Source organism: Neltuma alba, unplaced genomic scaffold (assembly GCF_004799145.2).
Source record: "Neltuma alba isolate B1F8T4 unplaced genomic scaffold, ASM479914v2 tig00010380_pilon, whole genome shotgun sequence".
NCBI lineage: Eukaryota > Viridiplantae > Streptophyta > Magnoliopsida > Fabales > Fabaceae > Neltuma > Neltuma alba.
The window spans coordinates 119,878-146,286 of record NW_021635284.1 but is presented as its reverse complement, the minus strand read 5'-3'; the positions used below and the strand labels follow the sequence as shown (position 1 = coordinate 146,286).

Genomic DNA, 26,409 nt, shown 5'->3' with positions numbered 1-26,409 from the left:
CTTTAAAAAGTATACTTTTAGTATTTTGACCCTAATATTGTTAGTATTGAATAATGATTTTTTGTAACAATGAGATTTCCAATACCAAAAGAATCTCTTATTAGGTTATTTCTATTATGATATAGGGGGAGGCATGGACCAACTAGAATCAAGTAACGAATGGACAGTTGATTTAGGTAGAACTTTAAGAGAACCTGCCTCTTACAACCCTAGCCATGAAGACACCATAAGGTTGATCAATCCCTTAATACAGTCGAGTATTATCACGAGAATATAAGAATGCAAGCAAAGCTCGCACAGAAAGACATAAACTCAATTCTCATTCATCTAAATCTCTATTCAATTACAAAAAAATGTAGCCTTTATATAGGCAATAATAAAACACTCTAGAATCAGCATTCTAAGACATAAATGCTAGGGATGATGCTTTATTAATGATTATTTGACTATGGGAGACACTGTTTATTACATAGAAATAAAACAAAATAACTTAAACTTTAAGAACAAGTTTGCCATTTGAAAATAGGAAACTGTAAAATAAGAAACTAATTAAAACAAATAGAATCCTAATTAATGTCAATAATATCACTCTTGATGCTTTTTGAATCTTCTTGGACCTTCCAAATGGACCTTCATTGCTATTCACGTCTAAAAGCATAGATGGGCCTTTTAGACATTCATTTGGACTTGAATGTGGTTGAATCACGTTCTGGAATTCACATGGTCCATAGCACAATGCATTTGGACCCCAACTTAAAAGATCATAGCTTCAATTGACTCCTCCATGTATATATAATTGTGTTGGGCCTTCAACAACATGGAAATTGGCTTCAAATGCTTCTTTTGGTCTCTTAGAATGTGCTTTTATCTTTCTCAAAGTCCAAATGTTCATACTCTGATAACTTATATACCATGATGGTTTTCGGGGCGGCCTTCTATATATCACGTTAAGCTCCATATGTATCCATGTCATCATCCAAGGAATGATCCATGTCCTCCTCCACGTAAGTATTCTCGAGCTATAAATCCCTTGAACACTCTGGAGGACTTGTTGGGCTTCTAACTGAAGGAGTACTATTTGGGCTTCATGACCTCCGTATTCAATGTCTCCTGGTATGCTATCATATTAGCTACCCAAACAACATAGGATTTTGACATAAACCAAATTCCCAAGTAGCGACTTGTGGAATTATGTGGAGTGAAGAATCCCCGCTTGAACATGTTATTACTTGAGCTAACTGTTTCAGGTTCTTGGATCACTAGAGATGGCGAAATGGTGGCACGGACCAGAACATTTAAAAGGAACAAATATATATATATATATATATATGAAAAGTAAGTGAGAATCAAGCATTTTTACTCAATCGCACAATAAACATGATGCTTATAAGAAATTGAGGAAGAAAATGGGGTTTGGAATGCTGTGAAGGATAAATATTAACCTGCGTCATATAGTATAATTATCCGACTCAGCAAAGCCCTGCCCATATGTCATAGTAAGATGATATCATCCCATGATATTATTTTGGGTTAAGATGCATCCAATACTCTAAAATATTTTCTCAGGTGTATCCAGCACCCTAAAGTATTTGGTTGTGCATCCAGCACCCCAAAATATTTTTTAGAGATGCTTGGCACCCTGAAGTATTTTTTTTGTCTTGGTGCTGGATGCACCAAAAAATACTTTTGGGTACTGAACACATATAAAAAAAAATGCTTTGAGATGCTAGATGTTCCAAAAAATACTTTACTGTGATAAATGCACCTAAAAACAAACTTCAGGGTGCTGGATGCATCACAAAATATTTTAGGGTGCTTGATGCACTCGAGAAAATACTTTAGAGTGCTGGATGCACCTTAACCCTATTATTTTTTATGTTCATATATATATGCCGTCATTATCAGTTTTTTTCCTTCTTGTTTTTGGGTATTATTGGTTGTTTTAATAATTTCCTGTTCATGGCCTAAAAAATATTTGTCGCTGTTAAACTTTTTTTTCTCCGGGTAGAATGTCAGGTCAATTAATTATCTTCTAGATTATATTCTGCGAAAATTATATGTATTATATTGTCAAGTCAATTAATTATCCTCTAGGTGGATGTGGATGACATGTAGTAGGGTAAACGCGGTTTAAGAAGTAAGAGGCGGGGCAAGTTTTTGGGTAACATATATATATGACGTGCAAAATGCAACTAAAATTATATATATTCGTATATTTAATAATAATGTGCCTTTATTATGAGTAAGGATAAGGTTAGATTGGGTTTAATAAGCTTTGCCATTTCCAAAACCCATCCCCATCACTAACGGATCGTTATTCAGCGATTGTATTTGACCAAAATATGAATGTTCCAAGAAATATGATATATAGTCTACATTTTAGATCCAAAGCTATAGATAAGGGGGAGAATAAGAGAGAGGTTATTTCACAAAATATCACAACCTGGTCCCTTCAAATCATCAAATTGATTTGAAGTCTCAAGGGACTTAGGGTAGATTAAATGCAATTATGAAAAGACATCCTTGCCCTCATTCATTAAAAAAGAAAAAAAAATGAAGGAGAAGCCCGAAGAGGAACCCACTTTTGCAAGCATCTTCACTTGTTTAAGGAAAAGAGAACGGAGGAAGGCACTAAGTTTGCAACCAAGAACGGTGGGCGAGGAAGAAAGCTAAATATCTTTCGATTTACTAGATGGTTAGTCAGGGGTGTAGGTAAATTTACAGTTCTAGGGTTTAGGAATCATCTTAAACAGAAGCAAAATCCCGGTTTACCTTGAAAGTTGTCACTCTGGCTGGTGTAATTGTCAATAACAAGTCTGTGCTACAAGATAATTTTGTTGATTCCAATACCATGGGTCTATCACAAACTTACTGAAAATAATGATTTGTAACATTATATTACTCTCAAGTCCCATTGGACTTTCTATTTATTTTGAGATTATAAGGTATCTTGGATTAATAAATTTATTTCTTGAGACTTGTGTGTAATTTTCCATAGATCATATCATAATATCAGCCTTCCATTATTTATCATTCTATTATTTATGTACGCGTGAATTTTCAATGAAGCAAAACAATGACTTATATATAATTTATAATTAGCGTTACAATTGGATTAACCACGTAAATCAAGTCAATTTAGCTGACATATTCTTCCGATATGATTTTTTTAAAGGAATTGTTTATAATGGCGATCTATGAAGGGTGGTAATGGTTCAGTTACAAGTTGGCTTTGTGTAAGAAAAATTGATTAATGACGTGCCAAGTGCAACTACAATTTTCTATTCATATGCTTAACAACGTTCTACCATTAACAATAATATTTGGCCTAGCAAAAAAGTTTTGACTCACTCAATCTCATATTAAAGGTGTGTTTGGATTAGCAGTGATAAGAGTAGCTTTTATTTTATTTAACTTTTGTAAACACAATTTAGAGTAAAAGCAAGTATAATGTGATTTATGTTTGGATTAGCTTTTATAAAAAATATTAGGTTAATAAGTTGAAAATTGCTCAGATGAGTAATGGAAAAGCAAGTTTAAATATAAAATAACTAAAAAAAAGATGATTTTTATTTTAGAAATGTAATATAAAATTTGATAAATTTAAAAAAATTAAAATTAAAAGTATAAAGATAAGGAAAAATTGCAAATAAAGACCCTAAATATGTAAAATTGCAATTTGAGACTCTAAATTTGAAAAATAGCAAATAAAGACTTGTCCTACTTTTGCAAATATGAAATGTGGGTGAATGTCTAAAATGCCTCTCAACTAAATGACAAGTTGACTATAAGAAATGATAAGTTTACTTTAGCGAATGACAACTTCAGTAAACTAAATCACAACTTAGCTAAGGATATGTCAAATGATAAGTTGATTATAGGAAATGACAAGTTCACGTTAGCGAATGACAACTTTAGTAAACCAAATCACAATTTGACTAAGGAAGCATTTCAGATATTTCACTCACATTTCATATTTACAAAAGTAAGACCGGATTCTTATTTGCTATTTTCTAAATTTAGGATCCCAAAGCATAATTTTACATATTTGGGGGTCTTTATTTGTAATTTTTCCTAAAAATAAAAAGTTAATATATTATAAAAAATTATAAATACTAAAAAACACTTAATTAGATATATTTAATGTAATTTTTGTATATATGGCTATTGAATTTTTTTTGGCACATTTTTAGAGCTCAACTAAAAATTAGTGATATATATCAATTGGGTTTGTAATGTACTCTCATGATTAATTTTTTTAGTTAATTTTTTTCTTCTTAGAATACTTTTTCAAATATTAAGTTATCGAGTTTTCTTAGTGATTTTACCTTTTTTTTTTCCAAATAATATAAGGTAGCTTTATTTTTGCCTTTTAGTTCGCGCTTGTCCTTCTCTCGTCATGTTGTTCATTGACTTTTCCTCTAACGTAGTAAAAAAGAGCTTTTCAACGCAATTAGTTTTTTTTTTTTTTTTAAAAGTTGGTTTTTCAAAAGGCCCATCCAAACAGTTCACAAATAATAAATGAGCTTCAAATCTCCATTCTACAAACTCCTAAGCACGTTTGGACCTTTAAACCAAATAGGTGCTAAGCATGTAGACTTGTTTAAATTTGCAGTCAAGCAAGATGCTAGTTGACCCCACACTACAAGAAAAAAAAACAGCATTTTATAACGGTTTTTTGTAATGGCCTTGAAAATAATGAGATAATTAATTAATTCTCAATTAATATTTTAATCATTTATCATAAATTTCTAACAAAAGTAAATTTGTGGCCCAGTAACTTGAGGCTATTGCTCATCTCGGGGGTGATGATTCAAATCCCAATCATGTTAGGAGAATGATTTTATTTTTACCATATAATGCCCTTATGTAATTTTACCTATGCTTGTTTCACGGCTTCAAGTCGTGCTTGCTTGGTTACTTATCTTTATAGCCATGCTTGATTGGTTAACTATATCCTTGTTAACTGTTTGTTCACACTTATTATCCATTCTGCAGAAATCCTACGAAAAGATATCTAGAATTTACCGTTTTTTAACAATTCCGTTGAACAAACTATTTAATTATGTGTTTGCTTTTATTTGTTTAATGATGATTGATATAGTTGCTTGTATATTTATGATTATGTATTTGATTAAATGTTTTATTAATGATTTCTTTTAGTATTTTTTATTTCTACAGGTGGGATGTTATTGACTGAAAAATAATTTTCGCCTAAAGTATTTTTCGTGTTGATCATGTTTCTCTTGCTGATCACATAACTCATTAGCTTCGCGTTTTTCATTCTCCAATTTATAGCGTTCGTAATTCTCAGCTAAGTAGTAGTATTTTGAATATATCAGATTGAACCTTAACCTAGACGTTTAGTTTGGCTTCTCAACCATGACTTCCTTGCGTGATCCTAACCAACCATACAAAATGCAATTTGCAAATTCGAAATGAACTCTCTAATACTCAAATTCATCAAATAAGAATCTTTTGCCTTCCTATCTGAAGCAATGCGCAAGGGAGGCATGTTCCATTTTAATGCTAAAAGAATCGAAATGCAAAAGATTAGTGAACGTTAGCCTAACCCAAGACTTGCAACCGTGGATTTTAGCTATGCTTATGAAAGGAACTAGGCATCATTAGGAAGTAGATATTGGGGTTAAATTACATTTGCAATCTTAGCTTAAACAATAAAAAATCATCAAATTCCTTTGAAGGCGGCAAAGAGAAAGCAAGAAATTAAAAAGAAAAAAGATCTTAAAAAAGTTATGAAAAATTCAACAATATATATGATGAAGATGCAAATGTTTACTAGTAATGAAGACCAGGAAAGGATTTGGATAAGACAATGGACTCCTTAGTGTCTTCACAATTTAATTGCAAAATTGTTGGAATTTTTGAAAATATAATGAACTGTTAGAAAAGCAGAATATATATATATATATATATATATTAAACTTTATATTACAATCACAATTTAATTGCAAAATTGTTGGAATTTTTGCTTACCAATTTCATATTTTTGAGTAAGTTGAATCCTTTTACTTAATAAAACTAAAAGTTTAAAATAAAAAGTGATATAAGAAATTCATTATATCAATAAATATTTTTCATAATAAAAGTAGCTATAATTGTTTGAGTAAGAAAATTCAAGTTAAACCTACATGATTTTTTTATTCTTAGTAATTATCGATAAGTTATATATTATTTATTATTATATCACCTTTTTAATTTTTAATTCAACTATATGATTTTGATTGGCTCATTATATCACTTAGTGCGATTGGACACGTGTCACTAGTTGAACTAATGACTACTTTACTTTTATAGATATATTGATTGATATTGATATTGATATTGATTATAATAATTATTTTCCTAATAATATGAAACAAAACTTTGACCGTTTCAAATTAAGTTGGGCATGTTCAATAACTTAAAAGATTTATTATTATCACCCAATATCTCACTTCCATGTCTTCAATTGCCTATATCCAATCTTTAGATTGTTATTATTATATCATAATAATCTACTAATATTTTGTTATCTCTAACCGAAAGTGGGTCTGCTAATATTTCGCTTGCACATTATTGTTAAATTATGTTCTATTATACTTAAGATATTCTACAATGTATTTTGATTATTATAACAATTATTTTCATAATAATATGAAGCAAAAATTTGACTATTTCAAATTAGTTGGGCAAGTTCAATAACTTAACAGATTTATTACTATCTACCAATATTTTGGTTTCCTGTAGAGTCGGGAAAACAAGCTGAGCTAGTCGGGCTGGCCCTTTTAAGCCCTGAAATTATGAGGACCAAGCTTAAATTTTTTCCTCAAATGGGAAACAAGCCCTAGAGGGCCGAAAGCTTAAAAGGGCCGGCCCGTTTAAGCCCTTTTATAATTTTTTTATATTTTTAAATTTTTTATGTAATTCTAATATTATTAATTTTTTATATTGTTAATAATATTTCAAATATTTAGTTATTATTATCATTTTAAAATTAAATTTTACATAATCATTTGATTTATTTAATTTTTAGACAATAATTTATCCAATTAAATTTTAAAAAAATGGGTTAATTTGGATTTTAATAATGATTTGATTTATATTATATGCGTTGATATTTTTAAACTATATATATTTGATAATAGAGTATTTTTATACTTATATAACTTGTGATTCTATAATATGAATTAGAAATTCATGAGTTTTAGCAATAATGTTTCTCACATTAAAGTTAAATAATAGCTAGATTGTAAAATTTAAAAGTAAAATTCCTATAAAGAAGAAAAACTTGATAGTTTTGTTACGAAAGAAAAGATACTTATGAAGAAGAGTAATTGATTATAGTGATGATGAAGTTTCAAAAAATTAATAATAGTGTTTATTTATTGCACAGTTGCACTATATATAAAACTTTTGGATGTTATTATCTTGTTAATGAATGTTCTAAATGTTATTGGATGTTAATGGATATTTATATATGATGATATTTTGTATTTGTGACTTAATTTTATTCATATTTATGTCTTTTATTAACAATTTCATTGGTTTGTTCTCATTTTTTTGATAAAAAAAATGAGAAATATAAAATAGTTTTTTTTTCCTTAAATGGGCCAAAAGCCTACAGGCCGGCCCTGAGCCCGTTAGTTTAAAGGCTGGGCCTAGCAAATTGAGGTATTTTTGAAATTTCGACCCTGGAGAGCCGGTCCTTTTAAGCCCGCCAACCCTGAAGGGCCGATCCTGATTCCCACCTCTAGTTTCATGTCTTCAATTAGGGCATATCCAATCTTTAGATTGTTGTTGTTGTTGTTATAATATCATAATAATCTACTGATATTTTGTTATCTCTAACCGAATGTGGGTCTGCTACTATTTTGCTTTCACATTTCAAATTTCAAACTGTATAGTAATAATAATTATTTATATTTAGTAATAATTTAGTAATTTAAAAAATATAAAATTTGAAATTTGAAATGTGCAGGCAAAATATTAGCAGACCCATGTTCGGTTAGAAAACAAAATATTAGTATATTATTACTGTACCAAAAAAAGAAAACAAAGATGGACTACTGGAAGCTCGACTTAAAGAGGGAGAAGGAAGAGACGTTGGACTCGGGGAAGAAAGAAGTAACGGGTAATTTTTTTTCCTATTGAATCTTGCCTAAAAAGTAAAACCAAATCTGATATTTTATATATATATATATATATATATTGAAGGGACCACCATGCATGTGCTCACCGAAACAGAGCATCCATTTGGAATGTTGGAATATGCCAAAAAGCTCTGGGTGTCTAATTACAATATATATATATATATATATATGGGAAAACTAATTTGGAGTTGAAGTTTATTCTGACAAAAGAGGTGAAGTTTTTTTTCCCAGTTCATAAAAAATCTTGTGAATTGTTTTTTATTTAGTGCAATTTTAATTCACAAACACATTCATTTTTTTTTAAGTAGAACATTCCATTTATGTGGTCCACCGAGGAGGAATTTGTCAGATATGTTGAACCGTATGGATTAATACACTAACAATCCATTTTGATGCATATGTGTGTTTGTGTATATATGATATTTAGAGTTCAATGTGAAAAAATGAAATTATTATTTTAGTTTTTCTATTTATTTAAAAAAAAAAAAAGAAGTTCTGATATGTTTTAAATATATAAGGATTTTGTTGTGTACAGGAACTTTACAATGGAGGATGAATTGAAACCGAAAATAGGAAAAGAGTTTGGAAGCTGGGACGAAGCATGGAAATTTTGGCGAGATTATGCTAAAAGAACTGTTTTGGGGCTAGAAAGTATAATGGTACAAAAAGTAGAAAAGATGGTTCACTTATTACATATAAATATGTGTGTTCCAAAGAGGGTATTCGAAAAGAAGGTAAACAGGAGACATATTCTTCTAAGTACCGAGCAGAAACAAGGACTAACTATAAGGCAAAAATGATAGTATCTATTGTTTATCAGAGCCATAAAATTACTAAATTTGATGAAGAGCATAATCATCCCCTTCACACACAAGAAACTGTACACTTGTTAGCATCTCAAAGAAACTTATCAGAAGTTGATGCTTATGGAATTGAGCTAGCAAGAAAGTCTGGACTTTAACAAAAGGCTACATTTGATTTAATGAGTACATATGCCGGGGGCAAAGCAAATCTTGGATATACTCAAGTTGTCGCAAAACTATTTGCAATCTAGAAGGCAAAAAAGTATGAAATACGAAGAGGTAAGATGTCTGTTTGAATATTTTCAAAAGCAGCTTGCAGTGAATCCTGCACTCTTCCATAAATATCAGGTGGACACAGAAGAAGAAATTACTAATGTGTTTTGGGCATATGCTAGAATGTTGATAGATTATGCACTTTTTGGTGAGGTTTTATCTCTAGATACAACATATTGTACAAACCATGATCATCGACCTCTTGCAATATTTTCTGGCTTTAATCATTACAGAAGTGTAGTCATTTTTGGTGCAGCATTGTTGTATGACGAGACCACTGTGTCTTTCAAGTGGCTATTAGAAACTTTCCTGGAAGCTCATATGTAGAAAAAGCCTAAAACTGTGTTTACAAATCAAGATCAAGCAATGGCAAGAGCTTTGAGTGAAATTCTTCCTGATACAAAGCATTGTTTATGCACTTGGCATTTAAAGCAAAATGGTATTAAACACCTTGGAAATTTAATGAAAGATGGGTCACATTTTTTGACCGACTTCTGTAAATGCATGTCTAAAATTTCAGAGGAAGAAAAGTTTGAAGAAGCATGGAGCCAATTAATATATTCTTATGATGTCCACAACAATCCATGGTTGACTTCCATGTATAATATCAAGGAGAAATTGGCTTGGTGCTATGTAAAGAATGCTTGCACGCTAGGCATGAGAAGTATACAGCTTAATGAAAGTGTGAATGCTGATGTAAAAAGATGCACAACTCCAAATTTAGATATCAATGAATTCTTTACCACTTTTGACAAAGTTGTTTCAGAGAAGCGAGACAAGGAATTGAAACTTGAGTTTGATTCCTGGCAAAAAATTCCTAGGATGGTCAATCAGAGTATGCCTATATTGCGTCAACTTGTGCTAACTTATACCCCCAGTGCATTTGACCTGTTCCAAGCACAATGGGATCTCCAATTCTCTGTGATGTTAACTCAACATGATGAAAAGGGACCATTATACATATACATTGCCCACATGATTGATGAAGAAGGGGAATGGAGAATTGAGTTTAAACCTAATACACATGAAATATCTTGCACTTGTGGAATGTTTAAGACCACTAAGATATTGTGTTGTCATGCATTGAAGGTGTATGAGTCAAATGATGTGAGAATTATGCCTGAGCAATACATTATTAAGCGATGGACCAGGGAAGCAAGGAGTGGTGTTGTGTATGATGTTAGGGGGAGTGAGATACAAAGAGATCCTAAACTTGAAATCACAAGAAGAATTAGACACTTAATGTATAAGATGGTAAGATTGGCAACAAATGCGGCTAAGACTCATGAAAGTTTTGAGTTTGTTGACAAATACATCATTGAGATAGAAAATAAAATTCCGAACAATAATGAAGATGTTCTTAACCTAAGTAGAGCACCAATGAGAGGGTCAGAAAATATTCTTAAGGGATTCAAAAAGAGAGAAGGAAAAAAAAGAAAGCGGTGATGGAAAGGTTGGGAGGAAAAAAAATTAATGATTAACAAACGACTTACAAGAGAGCAAGAGGTAATTAATTTTATTTAATTTACATTTATACAAAAGAAAAAATTGTTACTGGTTTTATATTTTTTTTCTATAGGGCATTCAAGAGGCTTCAGCATCAAGGAAAAGAAGAAAAGATTGAAAAAACAAAGATGCACCAACACATGAGACTTTGCCATCTCAGGCTATAACAATTTTAACAGAACCTACACAAATGCAAGATTCAACATTGTCATACCCATCATCTTCAACTCAATCTGTTTTTCCCCACATCCCAACCATTGTCGTTTACAAGTTTATTAATCATAAGAATCGATAAATTAGTTACTACTAATAATTAAATGTAGTTATCATACCATTAACTCATAATCATTGACATTTGGAAATCTAGGCAGCTGAAGAAAAAGAAAACCCATCACTTGAAGTCATAGACATTGCTGCAAATTATTCACAAAGTAGTCAAAGGAAGAATATTCTTTTATTCATTTCAATATTTTTGTATACAATTTAAATCACCAGTACATCTCCTTGCTAAATACAAAGATTGTCTCATCCATCACATGATATAAACCTAACTAGTTACTTTTTCATACAAGATAGATTTTGCTGGCTACTTTCTGTTGGATGCACCAACATTACATAGCTTCTTGGACATTTTTTTGTATGCTGTTTATGTTCACCCCTGGAGCATGGAATGATTTTTGTAGGATGACACTTTCATTGCTCCACTTCACAACAATCATCTACCCCTGCAACTATTACATAGCAAATCAATTTCCATCCTTCATTGGACAATTTTCATTCTTGCAGCTGTATTTTTTGGTCAATGTACAACTATATGTATATCCATTTTAAAGCAAATTGCTTAACTTCACAACAATCATCTACCCCTGTAACATTTTTTGTTTGCCTTTAAATACACAATGATAAAAGTAATTTATATTTCACATAGAGATTTAGTTGTTCACTTATAGAGCATTGTTGAAAGCCTGCACATTACTCACTTCTGATGTGACTATAGACATGAACTGTGGCTATTAACATGCTACCATATTGCCTTATGATGATAAATGCTAATTAGATTACACAAGTTGGAAGGAAAGCGGACAACATTCAGTAAACTTAGGCTTGGATGCTCTTAGATGGAGGCTAGTCAAAGGTGAATGTAGATTGTATACTTTATATTGAGATTTACAAATAAACAATTTAGTCCATGTCCATACACCACCACCACAACAAAAACAGTTAATAACAAATAACTCAAGGTAACAACACAAGAACACAATAATTTATCTGAAGCAAATAGTTGAAGGATTAAAATGAAACTCACTCGCCAATGACCAAGGCAACTCCAGAGAGCTACAAATTCTTTGGGCCCTGGAAGAGCAAAAGCAGTTGGCATCAACATATTGAATAGCTCCCTAATAACAGTCAAAGATTCTAATTCACAATAAAGGAAAACCAAAGCAGTCTGACAATAGATAAAGACAGGAAAGGAAAAGACCTTTTCAGGCAACTCCATGATTACATGCGGAAAAGGCTATATATTTTGTCTTTGTTTCAAGTCATATACATAACAAACAAGGCTCATTGATCACAGAGTAAGCAAAAGGCAAAAAAAAAAAAAATAGTGCCAGATTATGAGGGAAAAGTCACAGTTTTTGTGTTACTCACTTGCTTTGTGGCTGTTATGGGAGGTCTTCTCTTTAGCTATGATATAGGAGTTACTAGTGGAGTGGCTATAATGGAACCTTTTCTTGTCAAATTCTTCCCCTATATATATAGAGGAAAATGAAGGGCATAAGCCATGAGAACACATATTGCAACTTTGTTCGTGGCTCATTATTTTTATAAGTAATCATTCATAAACCATATACCTTTAGTCAATCAGTTCATTAGCCCCATCATGATGGTTATTTGCTGGCTATAATTCAGATAAATTAAAATAAGTGAATCACCAAAACAAATCAAAGTGATGCCTAATAACATTAGTGGATAAATGCAAAACAGTTATACGCACATTGAGATGATACTATTCAGCCCCTACACCATTTAATATCTATTGTCTATTTGATATAAATTGGGGAAAAGGGGCAACAAAACACAAAATCTTGATTTTAGTATGATTAGCCAAATTGTACATAGGAAATTTTCTCTCTTCTCTTTAGCATCATTTTGATCATTTCTCTTCCTCTCTCAGATTACATTTATGAAGTTGCTTACTGCTTCTTCAATATAAACTCATTATTTCTGCTTAGTTATTCTCACTGTTAACTTTGCTAAAATTATCATTTTTCCTACTCCTAGCACCTTTTATTAACTATAAGAGATTTTAGAGTTACTTTATCGGGGAAGGAGTCCAAACTGCAATCTCAAAACAACAAAATCAGATGAAAGAACAAAAAAAAGGGTTGGCATCTATAAAAAGGGTTGTTTCATTTATCTCCTCACCTCATGATGCCAACTTGCTTCAATAGACAGTTCAAGAATCCCAACAACTAATCCTATTAAGCCTCCCTTAATAAAAAAAATTTTGAGGTTTCAACCTACATAACATGAAATAGAATCAAACCAAAACTGAGAATCAATTCAGAATTATCTTGTCACACAAATCCATCATACCCATAGTCATCTTTAACAAATCTATGAAGGAAGTCGAATAAGCGGTCATAGTTGCTGAAGAGCCAATTGTTGGCATTCAGCTTTCATTAATTGAAAGGAATATTAAACGGAAAGCGAAGTGGAGGATCTAAAAACTCAGACGAAGATATGAAAAGTAATAGAAATCAGAGTTGATTATTCACTCAGAGCAAACACAAGTGATGCAAGAAATGAAAGAGCGAATTGTAGTCTCACGAAATCACAAAAATGATAATCCATTAGGAAGAAGCCGCCGTGCACTGTCTTCACAAAGAAGGGATGAATCTTCACTTTCACATTCGGTAGCGTTCACAATCGATGCTCAACAGTTGAATGCTTTGAGAGGGAGAGACAGAGAGGGGAATGAAGAAAGAGGAATGAGAAAGAGGGATAAAGATGAGAAACAGAGAGTGAAATGGGCCAATCCTTATCATGTAGATTATGACGTCATCTTCATTTACATAAACAACGCTATTCCACTGATGAGCACTTGATGCTCAGCAGTGTGCTGAGCACTGAATGCGAACGCGTGTCACTAGTTGGACTGCTGACTGGTTTAATTTTATAGATATATTGATATTGATGATTGATGATTGGTTGATATTAACTATAATAATTATTTATTTTAATAATAATATGAAACAAAAATTTGACTGTTTCAAATTAAGTTGGGCCTGTTCAATAGCTTAAAATGTTTATTACTATTTGTCAATATTTTGCTTCCATGTCTTCAATTAGGGTATATCCAATCTTTAGATTGCTATTATTATTATTATATCATAATAATCTACTAATTTTTGGTCATCTATAACCGAATGTGGGTCTGCTAATATTTCACTTGCACATTTCAAATTTCTAACTACATAATAATAATAATAATAATAATAATAATAATAATAATAATAATAATAATTTATATTTAGCAATAATTTAGTAGTTAGTAATAATCTACTAATATTTTGTTCTCTAACAAAATGTAAGTCTACTAATATTTCAGTTGCACATGTCAAATTTCTAACTGTATTATTATTATTATTATTATTATTATTATTATTATTATTATTATTATTATTATTATTATTATTTAGTGCAATTGGACACGTGCCACTAGTTGGACTGCTAACTGTTCTACTTTTGTAGATATATTGATATTGATATTGATGTTGATGATTGATAATTGATAATTGATTGTTTATTATCTATAAATTAGTTATTTGAAGGTTGTAGTAAAGATTAGAGTACTACTTGGCAACAGACACGCACACAAAAAACTTTGATGGTTTACTTTTACTTTGATCAACTATGCGCGGGTCAATGGGAGACAATGTAGAAATAGAATCCTTGCCATAAAAAATGAGCAACAGGAATGGATCGATGACACGCCACAAATCAAGAACCTGGCTACAAACTACTTCGTTAATCTCTTCAAGCGGGATAATCACGGCCTCTCTCCTCTGCATAGCGGCTATTCCTATCCTCGGTTAAGAAGGACAGGCTTGGAGGATCTATCTCGATCGATATCTAATGAGGAAGTTAAAAGAGCTATATTTAGTATGGGGCGCTTAAATCTCCAGGTCTGGATGGTCTTAACGCTCTCTTCTTCAAAAGCCAATGAGATACCATAGGAGTGTCAGTCTTCAACACTGTTAAGGACGCTTTTGAAGAGCTTGCTAACATTGAAAAGATCAACCACACTTACCTCGTCCTTATTCCGAAAAGGGAGTCTCTCGAATTTACAAATGATTTTCAACCTATTAGCCTATGCAATGCAATTTACAAAACCATTACCAAGATTATATCTAATAGAATTAAATGTTTCCTCTCGCAAGTCATCTCACCGAATCAATGTAGCTTTGTCCCAGGCCGTACTAGCTCAGAGAACATTATTGTAGCCCAGGAAATTATACACTCCATGAGAAGCATGCATAAGAAGCGGGGCTTTATTGCCCTCAAAATTGATCTGGAGAAGGCGTACGACTGGGTTAGATGGGATTTTGTTACGGAATGCCTAAATGAACTACAATTCCCCAAGAGAGTGACAGACATCATTAAAGCTTGTATTTCCTCCTCCTCAATGCAAATATTATGTGGGAAGGAAGGAAGGCTAACAACTTTACCCCTGAGCAAGGCCACCCCCTTTCGCCATATCTATTTATCATACGCATGGAGAAACTAGCACACTCCATACAAGTGGAGGTGGATGCCAAACGTTGGAAACCAATAAAACTTGGTAAGAACGGCCCCCAATCTCTCATTTATTTTTTGCTCATGATTTGATGTTGTTTGCAGAAGCAAGCATGGAGCAAGTGGAGGTGATAAACAGCCGCCTCAGCAAATTCTGTGACGCCTCAGGACAAAGAGTCAACCTAAGTAAAACAAAAGTCTTCTTCTCGCGCAATGTTAATCACACAAGAGCCACCCAACTGAGTGGAGCCTTCGGTTTCTCTCGCACTGTCAACCTTGGGAAGTACCTAAGTGTCCCGTTACATCATGAAAGAGTCACCTCAGAAACCCACTAGTTTGTCCTTGACAAAGTCCGTACCAGGTTAAACTCTTGGAATGCGACTCAGATTTCATTGGCGGGCAGAGGCACTCTTATCAAATCAGTAGTCGCTACAATGCCCTCCTACACCATGTAAACCGCCAATATTCCTATCTCTACGTGTAATGATATTGAGAAGCAAGCACGCAACTTCCTTTGGGGGTCCACGAAAGAAAAAAAAGGATGCACCTCATAGCTTGGGATAAGGTATGCAATGAAACATGGGGGTCTCTGAATGAAACACTTGAAACAGCAAAACCGGGCATTCAGGATGAAGCTTGGTTGGGGCTTAGTCAATAATCGAAGTTCTCTTTTGACTCGGGTCATTAGAGCTAAGTATGATTGTGGTGATGACCTCCTGCCAAAGATCAACATCTCCAAACCGGGGTCAAACACATGGAATGGCATCAAACGAAATTGGAAACAGGTTGAAGACGGTATCCAGCAAGTCCAGGATAGAGACGGTAACACCAGGGTGAGATGGAAATGGGAAAAGCACGGCTCCTTCACAATCAAGTCGGCCTATCATTCTCTAGACCAGAACAGCGTGACCCACCCACTTGGATGGTTGAGCATTTGGAAACTCAAAATCCGACAACGTTGCAGGAGTTTCGCTTGGTTAATGATGCGTGACCGTCTTATAACTATAAAGAATCTGAATGTGATGATTTGTTAATGTGTAAATTACAGCTTTATATAGCCATCAGGCTTATACACGTGTTACTACACTAACTAATCTGACGGTTACAACTGAAACAACTTGATTCAAATATGCCAGCTAATATACAGCTAAAATATTATTTCTAACATCTTCCCTCAATTCAAACTACCCCTTTGAGCTACTTGATATATCATTTGAATCATCTGATATACATAGATATCTTTTAAAATCTAGGAATGTGCTTTGAGACAGAGCCTTTGTCATCCCGTCTGCAACTTGATCTTGGCTAGGAATATGCTGCACAATAAATTCTTTCTTTATTGCTTTCTCCCTTACAAAATGAAGATCTAACTCAATATGTTTTGTCCGAGCGTGCAAGATTGGATTTGCTGTCATCATTACAGTACTGAGATTATCACACAGCACTCGTGCAGGTCCAGAAAGTGCAGCACGTAACTCTTGAAGTAGAGACTTTATCCATAATACTTCAGTAACAGTGGAGGCCATACTTCTATATTCGGCCTCTGTACTTGATCGTGCCACGGTAGCCTGCTTCTTAGATGACCAGACAACTAGATTAGTACCAAAATAGATACAAAACCCTGTAGTACTGCATCTACCATTACAATCAGAGGCCCAGTCAGCATCACAATATGCTGTAATCACTCGACTGGTGCAAGGCCGAAGAACTATGCCATGAGTTAATGTACCTGCTATGTACCGTAGGATACGTTTCACTGCTTTCCAGTGGCTTATGAGTGGATTCTGCATAAACTGGCATACCTTGTTGACTGCAAAACTTATTTCTGGTCTAGTGATCGTTGCATACTGAAGAGCTCCTACAATAGATCGATAAAGCTATGGATTAATCATAACATCTGATCCGTGTTTGAAAAGCTTGAGACCCACTATCATAGGAGTAACTACTCCTTTCTCATTGACCATACCAGCTCGAGACAGAATATCTTTAAGGTACTTGGTCTGAACCAAGTGAAGAGAGCCATCTTTATACCTCTTAACTTCTATACCCAGAAAAAAACTCAACGGGCCAAGATCCTTGAGTGAGAACTCATGATCCAAATTAGCAATAAGAGTCATAATATTGGTCTTAGAAGAACCAGTGATAATAATGTCATCAACATAGACCAGAACAAATAATAATTCACTGGAAGTAGAGCGAATGAAAAGTGATGGATCACATCTACTAGCTTGAAAACCATATTTCATAAGAGCACTACCAAGCCTTTCAAACCAAGCCCTTGGAGCTTGTTTAAGACCATAAAGAGCCTTATTTAACTTGCAAACCAAAGTTTTATCTCTGCTTTCAAAGCCTGGAGGCTGAACCATATATACTTCCTCCTTCAAATAGCCATTTAAGAATGCATTATTCACATCAATTTGATGAATGTGTCAATTTTGAGACAATGCAATACTTAACACTATACGAATAGTGATAGGTCGAATAACTGGACTAAAGGTTTCATGAAAGTCATACCCTTCTTACTGATGAAATCCTTTAGCAACCAGACGTGCTTTATACTTGAGAGAAGAATTGACAGGATTGACTTTGGTTCTGAAGACCCATTTACATCCTATAGCTTGTCGCCCAGCAGGTAAAGGTACAAGTGACCAAGTCTTATTTCTTTGTAGAGCAGTGAACTCTTCTTCCATTGCTGTTCGCCAATGGGAAGATTGAAGGGCAGCAGAGATAGAATCTGGTTCAGAAGTAACAGTAGCAGCAAAAACTCTGGGTTTTAAGTTTCCAGTTTTTGATCGTGTGATCATGGGATGAGAAGATTTAGGAGGTGGAGAAGGAGAAGACTGGGAAGAAGAAGATGGTGAGGAGGGAGACTGAGATAGAGGTTGGGAAGGACTAGGATGAGGAGAAGGTGAAGGTAGTGTGGAAGCTGAAGATTGAGGTGTAGTAAAGGTTGATGAAGGTTGAGGTTGAGGTGAAGACTGCTGTGAAAGAGTATGACGTGAAGTTAAGGGTGGAGAGGTAGGTAAGTGTACAGGAACAATGCATGGGGCAACAGAAGTAAAGGTAGTAGGTGAAGAAACAATAGATTTGGTATTTGTGAGAAAAAGACTAGGGTAGGGAAAAGAGGTTTCATTAAAAACAACATCCCGAGCAATATAAATTCTGCTAGAAGATGATAGGCACTTGTAGCCTTTATGTGTAGAACTAGGTCCAAGGTAAACACAATCAGAAGACTTATAGTCAAACTTGTGAAGATTATATGGTTGAGTTAATGGAAAACAAGAGCAACCAAAGGCTCTAAGTCTGCTATAATCAGGTGCCCTGGAATATAAAGTTTTATAGGGCGTTTTCCCTTGAAGAACTGAAGAGGGAAGAATATTAATAAGAGATACTGCCATTCCAAAAGCATCATACTAGTAAGAGAGAGGCAGAGAAGCTTGAGCCAGTAGCGTAAGACCAACTTCAGTAATATGTCGGTGTTTGCGCTCAGCGGCACCATTCTGCTCATGAACATGAGGACAGCTTTGTCTATGGATTGTGCCACGATCAGTAAGAAATTTGGTGAACCGATGATATTTACCACCACCATCTGATTGAAAAATCTTAATGGTAGTATTAAATTGAGTTGAAACAAAGGCAACAAATTGCTGAAACACAGCAAAGGCATCTGATTTAAGTTTCAGAGGATAGATCCATGTATATCTGGTTCGAGCATCAGTAAAATGAATATAGTAGAGATAACCATCACGAGTTTTAACAGGGGAAAGTCCCCAAATATCAGAATATATCATATCAAAATGTGCAGCATACACAGTATCGGAATAGGGAAAGGGTTGCTTATGTGATTTCCCAAGTATACAAGCTCTACAGAAATCAGAAGTAGCAATCTTATTGAGAGGCACTTTACAATTCTTCATAACAGAGGAAACAACCAAGGAGGACGGATGTCCAAGTCTATTGTGCCAAAGCAGAAAGGAATTACAAGAAGCGTCAATAGAACAGCTTGTATTTGAAACTACAGCAGAGAAACAAGCTTCAGAATGAGGCTTGAACTTGAGGTCCAACGCAGGGTACATCCCATTTCTGACATTGCACTGATAGGGAATTCGGTTAGTTTTAGGATCCCTGACGCGACACTGTCGTTCATCAAATTCAACCGAGACTTTGTTATCATAACAGAACTTGTAGACAGAAATTAAATTCTTAATGATTCGTGGCACATGAAGAATGTTATTCAGTTTAAGAGAAGGAGAAGTATTGGAAATAACAAAGGTGCCAACAGATTTGATAGCCAAACCTGGACCATCACCAACGTGGACTTGCTCCGGTCCAGTATACTTTGAAGATTCAGCTAGAGAAGTCGGATCATGAGTAAGATGACTCGTTGCTCCAGAGTCAAAATACCAGGATGGATCAGCAACAGTGTCAGAAGTAGCAATGAGAGCAGACTGTTTAGCAGGTACCGTGGAAGAAGACGAATCAGAAATAGAAAGACCTTGGAAAGATTCATCAAACCTGTACTAGCACGAAGAAACAATGTGCCCTGTCTTGCCACAAAGCTGACAGATCACCTTTGACTTAGTAGAGTTGTTGTTATTGCCACGACCACCATGCCTTCCTCCTCGTCGACCGCGATTACGACCACCACGACTTTGTTAAGGAGCACGGTTTTGAGCAATATTTGCCATAATAGGAGAGACCGCCAGTACAGAGCGGCGATTCTTTTCAATGCGAGCCTCTTGTGCCATGAGTAGTGCTTCGATTTCAGCTACAGTGTAGGGCTCCAGCCTGGTGGAGATTGAGGTTATGAAAGGATCATAATCCTCAGAGAGACCATCGAAGATGAACTCCAATTGATCAGAAAGAGACACCGACGAGCTGATTGCAGCTACAGCATCAATGCTAGCCTTAACCTTTAAGAGATATTCATTCATAGACGAATTCTCTTTCTTCGTATTCTTCAGAGTCGTTTTGAGCTGCTTCACCTTAGCTTTGGTCTGTGAAGCAAAAAAGATGCTGATTCTATCCCAAATCTGAGCAGTAGTCTCACATCCAATAGTACGAGTGAGGACCGAATCAGACATGGAAGAAAGCAGCCAGGACATGAGAAGTTGATCCTGACGCATCCACCTTGTATATTCAAAGGTAAATGCAACACACTGATCATCATGAAGTTCAAATTGCTCAGGCGGAGCAATTGATGAATCAAGAAATGATTCGAGAGCATATCCTTTCACCGCACTAAGAACTTGTTGCCGCCGGATGAGAAAGTTGGAATCATCAAGCTTGACCGAAATGGAATGAGAGAAGGCAACAACTGAATCAGAGGAAGAAACGATTGGAAGCGAAGACGGAGAAGCCATGGATCGTTCTGTGGCTCTGGATACCATATAAAGAATCTGAATGTGATGATTTATTAATGTGTAAATTACAGCTTTATATAGCCATCAGGCTTGTACACGTGTTACTACGCTAACTAATCTGACGGTTACAACTGAAACAACTTGATTCAAATATGCCAGCTAATATACAACTAAAATATTATTTCTAACAATAACAAACCATATGAAGTTCAGACGCAGCATACACCCTTCGGGCATGTGTGAGAGATGCAACTTAAACTTGGAGGATAGCCTTCACGCCCTTCGGACTGCAGTACTGTCAGGAACGTTTGGGAGGCGCTTATTGCTCCCTCATTTCGTACTCGCTTCTTCTCGACTAATCTCTCCAACTGGCTTCAGCTCAACATGTCAAAACCAGTAAGTAAAGAGACATGCTACTGGAAAGGGCTCTTCGTGGTCATTTGCTGGCTGATATGGCAAGATCGCAATGATTGTCTCCATCATAACACAACCTCGGCTGCCACAAGTATTTACGCGAGAGCGTCGGCAATCCTGAACAGCACCACTGCAACCCAAAGGAAGCTTAATGGAACCACTCTGTCCCCAAATACGACGCCAATGAACGCCCACACACCCCCAGAAATGGAGTTCAACAGCTGGGTTGAAGTTGACGGAGCCTTTTCCTGGCTCAGTATGGTTGCGGCTTGCGGTGGTATCATTAAGGATTCCAATAGAAATATCATCGGAGGATTTCAACTGAAACTTGAAGCAGGGGATGCACTAACTGCTGAGCTATGGGCATGTCTAATGGGTCTCAAAAGAGCTTGGGACAATGGCTTTAGGAATATTCTCCTTCGAAGCGACTCAAAGGAAGCTCTGAATCTGCTGCATAATGAACCCCCAGATTTGCATGGAGACTTCATGTTGCCTAGGGAAGCTTTGGAGATGATTAAACGTGATTGGAGAGTGGAGCTTTGCTATATCCAACGTAAGCAAAACACGGTAGCAGACACCCTCGCCAAGAGAGCCCTTGGAGGAAGCACGGCTCTGCTTCTTCTTCACTTGGACTCAGTGTCTCGTATCAGGACCTCTGACCCAGGGGACTGAGTTTTATCTAGTATTTTTGTTTCCAGTTTTATCAACAACAAAAAAAACTATGATGGGTGGCCCATAATTCAGTAGCTTAGTTTTAATTAGTTTATTAATGACGATCAATCATTTAATTAATGATTTAGTGTTGACCTTTTAATTTATTTTTTTAATTTTGGAATTTAAGATTCTGAGATATTAATGGGTTTTCACCTCTTTAAATATTAATAAGGAAAAAAAAAAAAGAGACAAGAACACTTTTTTCTTTTGAAAGGAAGGATGATAGTAACCGAAATTCCTTTTTTGGCTAATAGTTTTTTTCCTTTCCTTGTTCCTTTTCTTTTCTTTAATATTATTTTTCCTGTGACTACTGAACTTTCACTAGGAACTTCCATTCAAGTCATGTGGGGCAGAGAAATTTGAGAAAATCACAGATGCAGAAACACGTGTCAGAATTTGAGCAAGAAAAAAAAATGCTTCAACTTGATTCAATAGTCTTTGGCGTCTAATTAAGCACCCATCAATTGTCATTGCGTGGGTTGCAGAAATCTCACAAAATGTCACAGAAAATGGTCCACTTACAGAAAAATTTATCAATGAATTAGAAGCTTAAACGACTAAGGAAAAAAATCAGTGAATAATTTGTCAAATCCTTGGCAACTAAATGACTACGACTATTCCAAGTCACTGGAGTAACAAGTTCAAGAGTGGTATCTGTCTCAGTTGGAGTCAGCAGGCAGCAGCGGGGGCAAAAGTTGCCTTGTCAGTGAGAAGATGGCTGTGAAGAACAATGCTTAGTTTATGTTAATATTAGCATAAGATAGGTGAAATATGGGTCTTTCTCTTCCTTGTAAGGAAAAGGTCGTCTTTACATATTTCTAATTAACTTGCCTTTTGGGGATGTTTCATCTGCGAAGAAGAACAGGCAAATAGTTGCCCTTCACAGCCTTCGAAAACCCATAATCTCTGCCTCCTTTTGCTGATAATCCACGTGTCATTCGCCATTAGTCATGATTAAAGTTTTTAGTCATGATCCCTAGTGCAATTTTAAATAATAAGCAATATGGTAATTTGATTAGGAAATTTAATGTCAAGAAAGGACTTAGGATCTCCAACGTAATTAGCTCATCATTTTGTTTGACTTTTGCATCAATCCTATATTTTAGTGGTCCTCCTATGTGATCTCTCTATTTTTCATCTCAAATAATTACTTTGGAATTAAAAATACAATAGTTTAATTACTATTAGTTTAATCATAGTTCAACCATAATTTTACTATTGACCATGAATATTTTGATTGGTTTAATCACTGATATGGTCTTTAATGGTTCAATAAAAAATGTGGCTAGGAACCTTATGAAGTTTGTAGAATCGGAAATTATTGCTTTGAAGCAAATCTTTTTTTCCCCCCTCCAAAAAAGAAGTGCGGTCCTGTCTTATCACTAATTTTGATTTTTCAGGCTAGAAGCTCAAGTCTGAATTTAGTAGGCCATGTTTGTCTAGGAATGGTTTGAAATGATATTTTCTTATCTGGATGGTTAAGCATTATTGGTAATGCAAGTGTATGTTCATGATAAATAATAGTGATGAGAAAAACATCATTTTTACGACAATTTGTTATATCAAGTAATGATTATAATGCTTTCACCTAATTTGAGGCCACATATATTAAGAGTGAAGAAAACCACATGTCAACTTAGAAATTAATAAGAACAAATTACTCTTGAATTTCAAAGATAAAATGTGTAACACCTTATATTTTCTATGCCACCTGAGTCCATTTACAATAACTTTGAACCACCAAGTCAGGTTTAATCCTGAGAATATAACACTCTTCCATAAATTTTCATGTAAACATATCTCATACACAAGGTTCGATCTGTATAAAGAATGGGATTTTCTGAATAATTTAAGACTTTTTAAAACTATTTCGAAAATACGTGTTCAATGTTTCAAACACCCAATTTAACCCTTTTCACCTAATCTAACATAGTTATTACGAAAGCCTGTCTTTAACAATAATAAAGTCTTTCTTAGCTAACTGATTGATTTACCTATCACCACAATCGTTATTCATTATTCATTTGTTTACGAGCACGATATATGCACTTGCTCTTAACTACTTTGTTTGATAGTATAGTAAGTTGATAACACTACTAATCTTCCCCCACCTGGCCATCAAAGCAGATGGCACTCATTTGTCAATTTCAAGAACCATAACTTCCTCTTTATAGAGGAATTTACATTCCATAGATTCATATAATTACATATCTACATATTTATATGCATTGAGTGGTAGCCATTTTTGGCTAATCAAAAATTATAAGTTCAAACTACAAAGCATAAATTGATGACCAGCCGTACCAATCAGTTCGCCATCCAACCTTCTCAATTTCCCACAATCACCACACTCTTGCCTTTAAAGCCACTTTCTTTTGCTGTATGTCATGGAAGGAAAGGGGTGAGATTCTAAGAATCATAGTAGTAACAACAGTCTATTATACACATATACAAGTTCACAAAGCATGCAAAATAAGCCATATAATAAGTATTTAGCATATTAAATATATCCAGCAAGATTCACACAGTATATACAGTTCATCATGAATCACACAGTTTTAGTATTCACACAGAATACAAGTTTGAGAGAACAAAGTGCTCCTATTCACACCGAATACGAATTTCAGGAAACACACAATTTCAGTATTCACACAAATTGCAAGCTATCACCATTCATAATTGAGATCACACAACTCTTGTAATCAAAACTATCATTCATAATCGAGCATACACTCCCCATAATCAAAACCACCATTCATAATCAAGCAGAATGCTCCCATAATCAAATCCACCATTCGCAATTGAGCACATAACTTTGGCAATCAAAATCACCATTCATAATCAAGCACACAATTCTTGTGATCAAAACTACCATATATTCATTAAAGAATATGGGCATTGGAGCACAACCAGACATGCAGAATTATTACATAAGCATATGAGAGAAAGAGTTATATTACCTACTGACCTTTCCTCCAATTTACCTTCTCCAGAATCCTTTCTTGTTTGCATCTTTAATGGGCTTAAGCAAATATCAAATCCGATATTATATATATACATATAATTACCTTGGCATAATCAATGACGAGGCAATTTCATCAATCTAATTTTTAGCTTTGCTCCCGTACCCTTATCTCCAATTTATAAATTCTTTTGTCACTACCCAGCACAATTTCATCTTATACATCCATTGGAGAAAGCAAAATAAACCAAAGCAATTTCAATCTCTTCTAAAACGGTTTGGCCGAATCGAGAAAGTAGTGAAAATTGTTATATTATGATCCTAATGTTACTAAATACTATAAATGGACTTCTACCACTTTGAGTGGGTAGATAATTATGCTTTCATTCCTAAACACTATAACAGTAAACATTTCCCTCTTAAAAATCACAAAACCTCAAAACCAATAAGCATTTATCTTCCTTCCTTCATATAGCTTTCTCAAATTATCATTGTAATCTCTAAAGCTTCCCATTACTGCTGCCACTACTTTTATAGACTTGAACACTTTATTACTATGTAATATATCATTAAACTCAACCTACTATTCTAATCTATATGAATTTTTGTTTCTTTTCAAAGCTTCAAACATTAATTTTTTCCTAGTCCTTCTAGTTTCAATTAGCAATTAAATTTTGAAGAACGTGCAATAGTTTCCTTTCTTCCTCATTTCTATATATCTAACGCCATTCACACCAACACTACACACTAAGTGCATGCATACATGTGTGTGTGTGTGTGTAACTTCCTTCTTCCCTTTAAAATTTCAGCAACTTGATTCTTAAAACTTCTCTCCCACTGAACCTGATGGATACCCCATAAACCAGAAAGCACAAGCTCTGTTTCGGCACAGCCATGAACCCCGGCCCCCCTGCCCCGGGGGGGGGGGGGGGGGAGCCCACGCAACCCCATAGCTTACTAAATCAAGCCTCTATCTCCACTTTACTACCTTTATTCCAGCTAGATACTAACTTTCATCCATGACCCAGAAATTTAAACCATCATAATCTCTTCCAAAATGCATTGAATGGAAGAAGAATGATAGGAGGATGATTAGAAGGCTTACCTTGATCCAAATCCAACCTCGCATGTAAGTAATCGGCTCCCACTCAACCTCTTCGCCTTCTTTGTTCTTCTTCCTCTCCTTCCAACTCTCTCAGCTCTCCCGCTTTTCTGTCAGCGTCGCACAGAAATGAAAGTGGGAAGGGAAAGAGTGAATCAGATGGATTTAGCGGGTGAGAGAAAATGAAATTACCAATATGTGCCTTGCTTACCATTTGCTTACAATAATGAAATAATTCCAGAATTTAATCATTGATAGTTTTAATAACTTTCCTCCCTTCACTAGCTTTTTTAGACCATAAAATAATTCTTTTAAAATT

The 26,409-nt window shown here is 34.7% G+C and overlaps 1 protein-coding gene and 1 long non-coding RNA gene across 2 annotated transcripts; one reads left to right on the top strand and one right to left on the bottom strand.

Moving 5' to 3' along the window:
* Positions 1 to 8,061: 8,061 nt before the first annotated feature.
* On the top strand, positions 8,062 to 15,870 carry LOC114756268 (protein FAR1-RELATED SEQUENCE 5-like). The gene is made up of 4 exons (XM_028945193.1): positions 8,062 to 8,134; positions 9,750 to 10,483; positions 11,103 to 11,166; positions 15,641 to 15,870. The coding sequence occupies exons 1-4, from the start codon at positions 8,062 to 8,064 to the stop codon at positions 15,868 to 15,870; spliced, it is 1,101 nt and encodes a 366-aa protein (XP_028801026.1).
* An 8,223-nt stretch (positions 15,871 to 24,093) lies between these two features.
* On the bottom strand, positions 24,094 to 26,184 carry LOC114756283 (uncharacterized). Its single transcript, XR_003741435.1, has 2 exons — positions 26,094 to 26,184; positions 24,094 to 24,404 (listed from the first exon to the last, which is right to left on the bottom strand). It is a non-coding gene; the product is annotated as an uncharacterized LOC114756283 (long non-coding RNA).
* Positions 26,185 to 26,409: the final 225 nt, after the last annotated feature.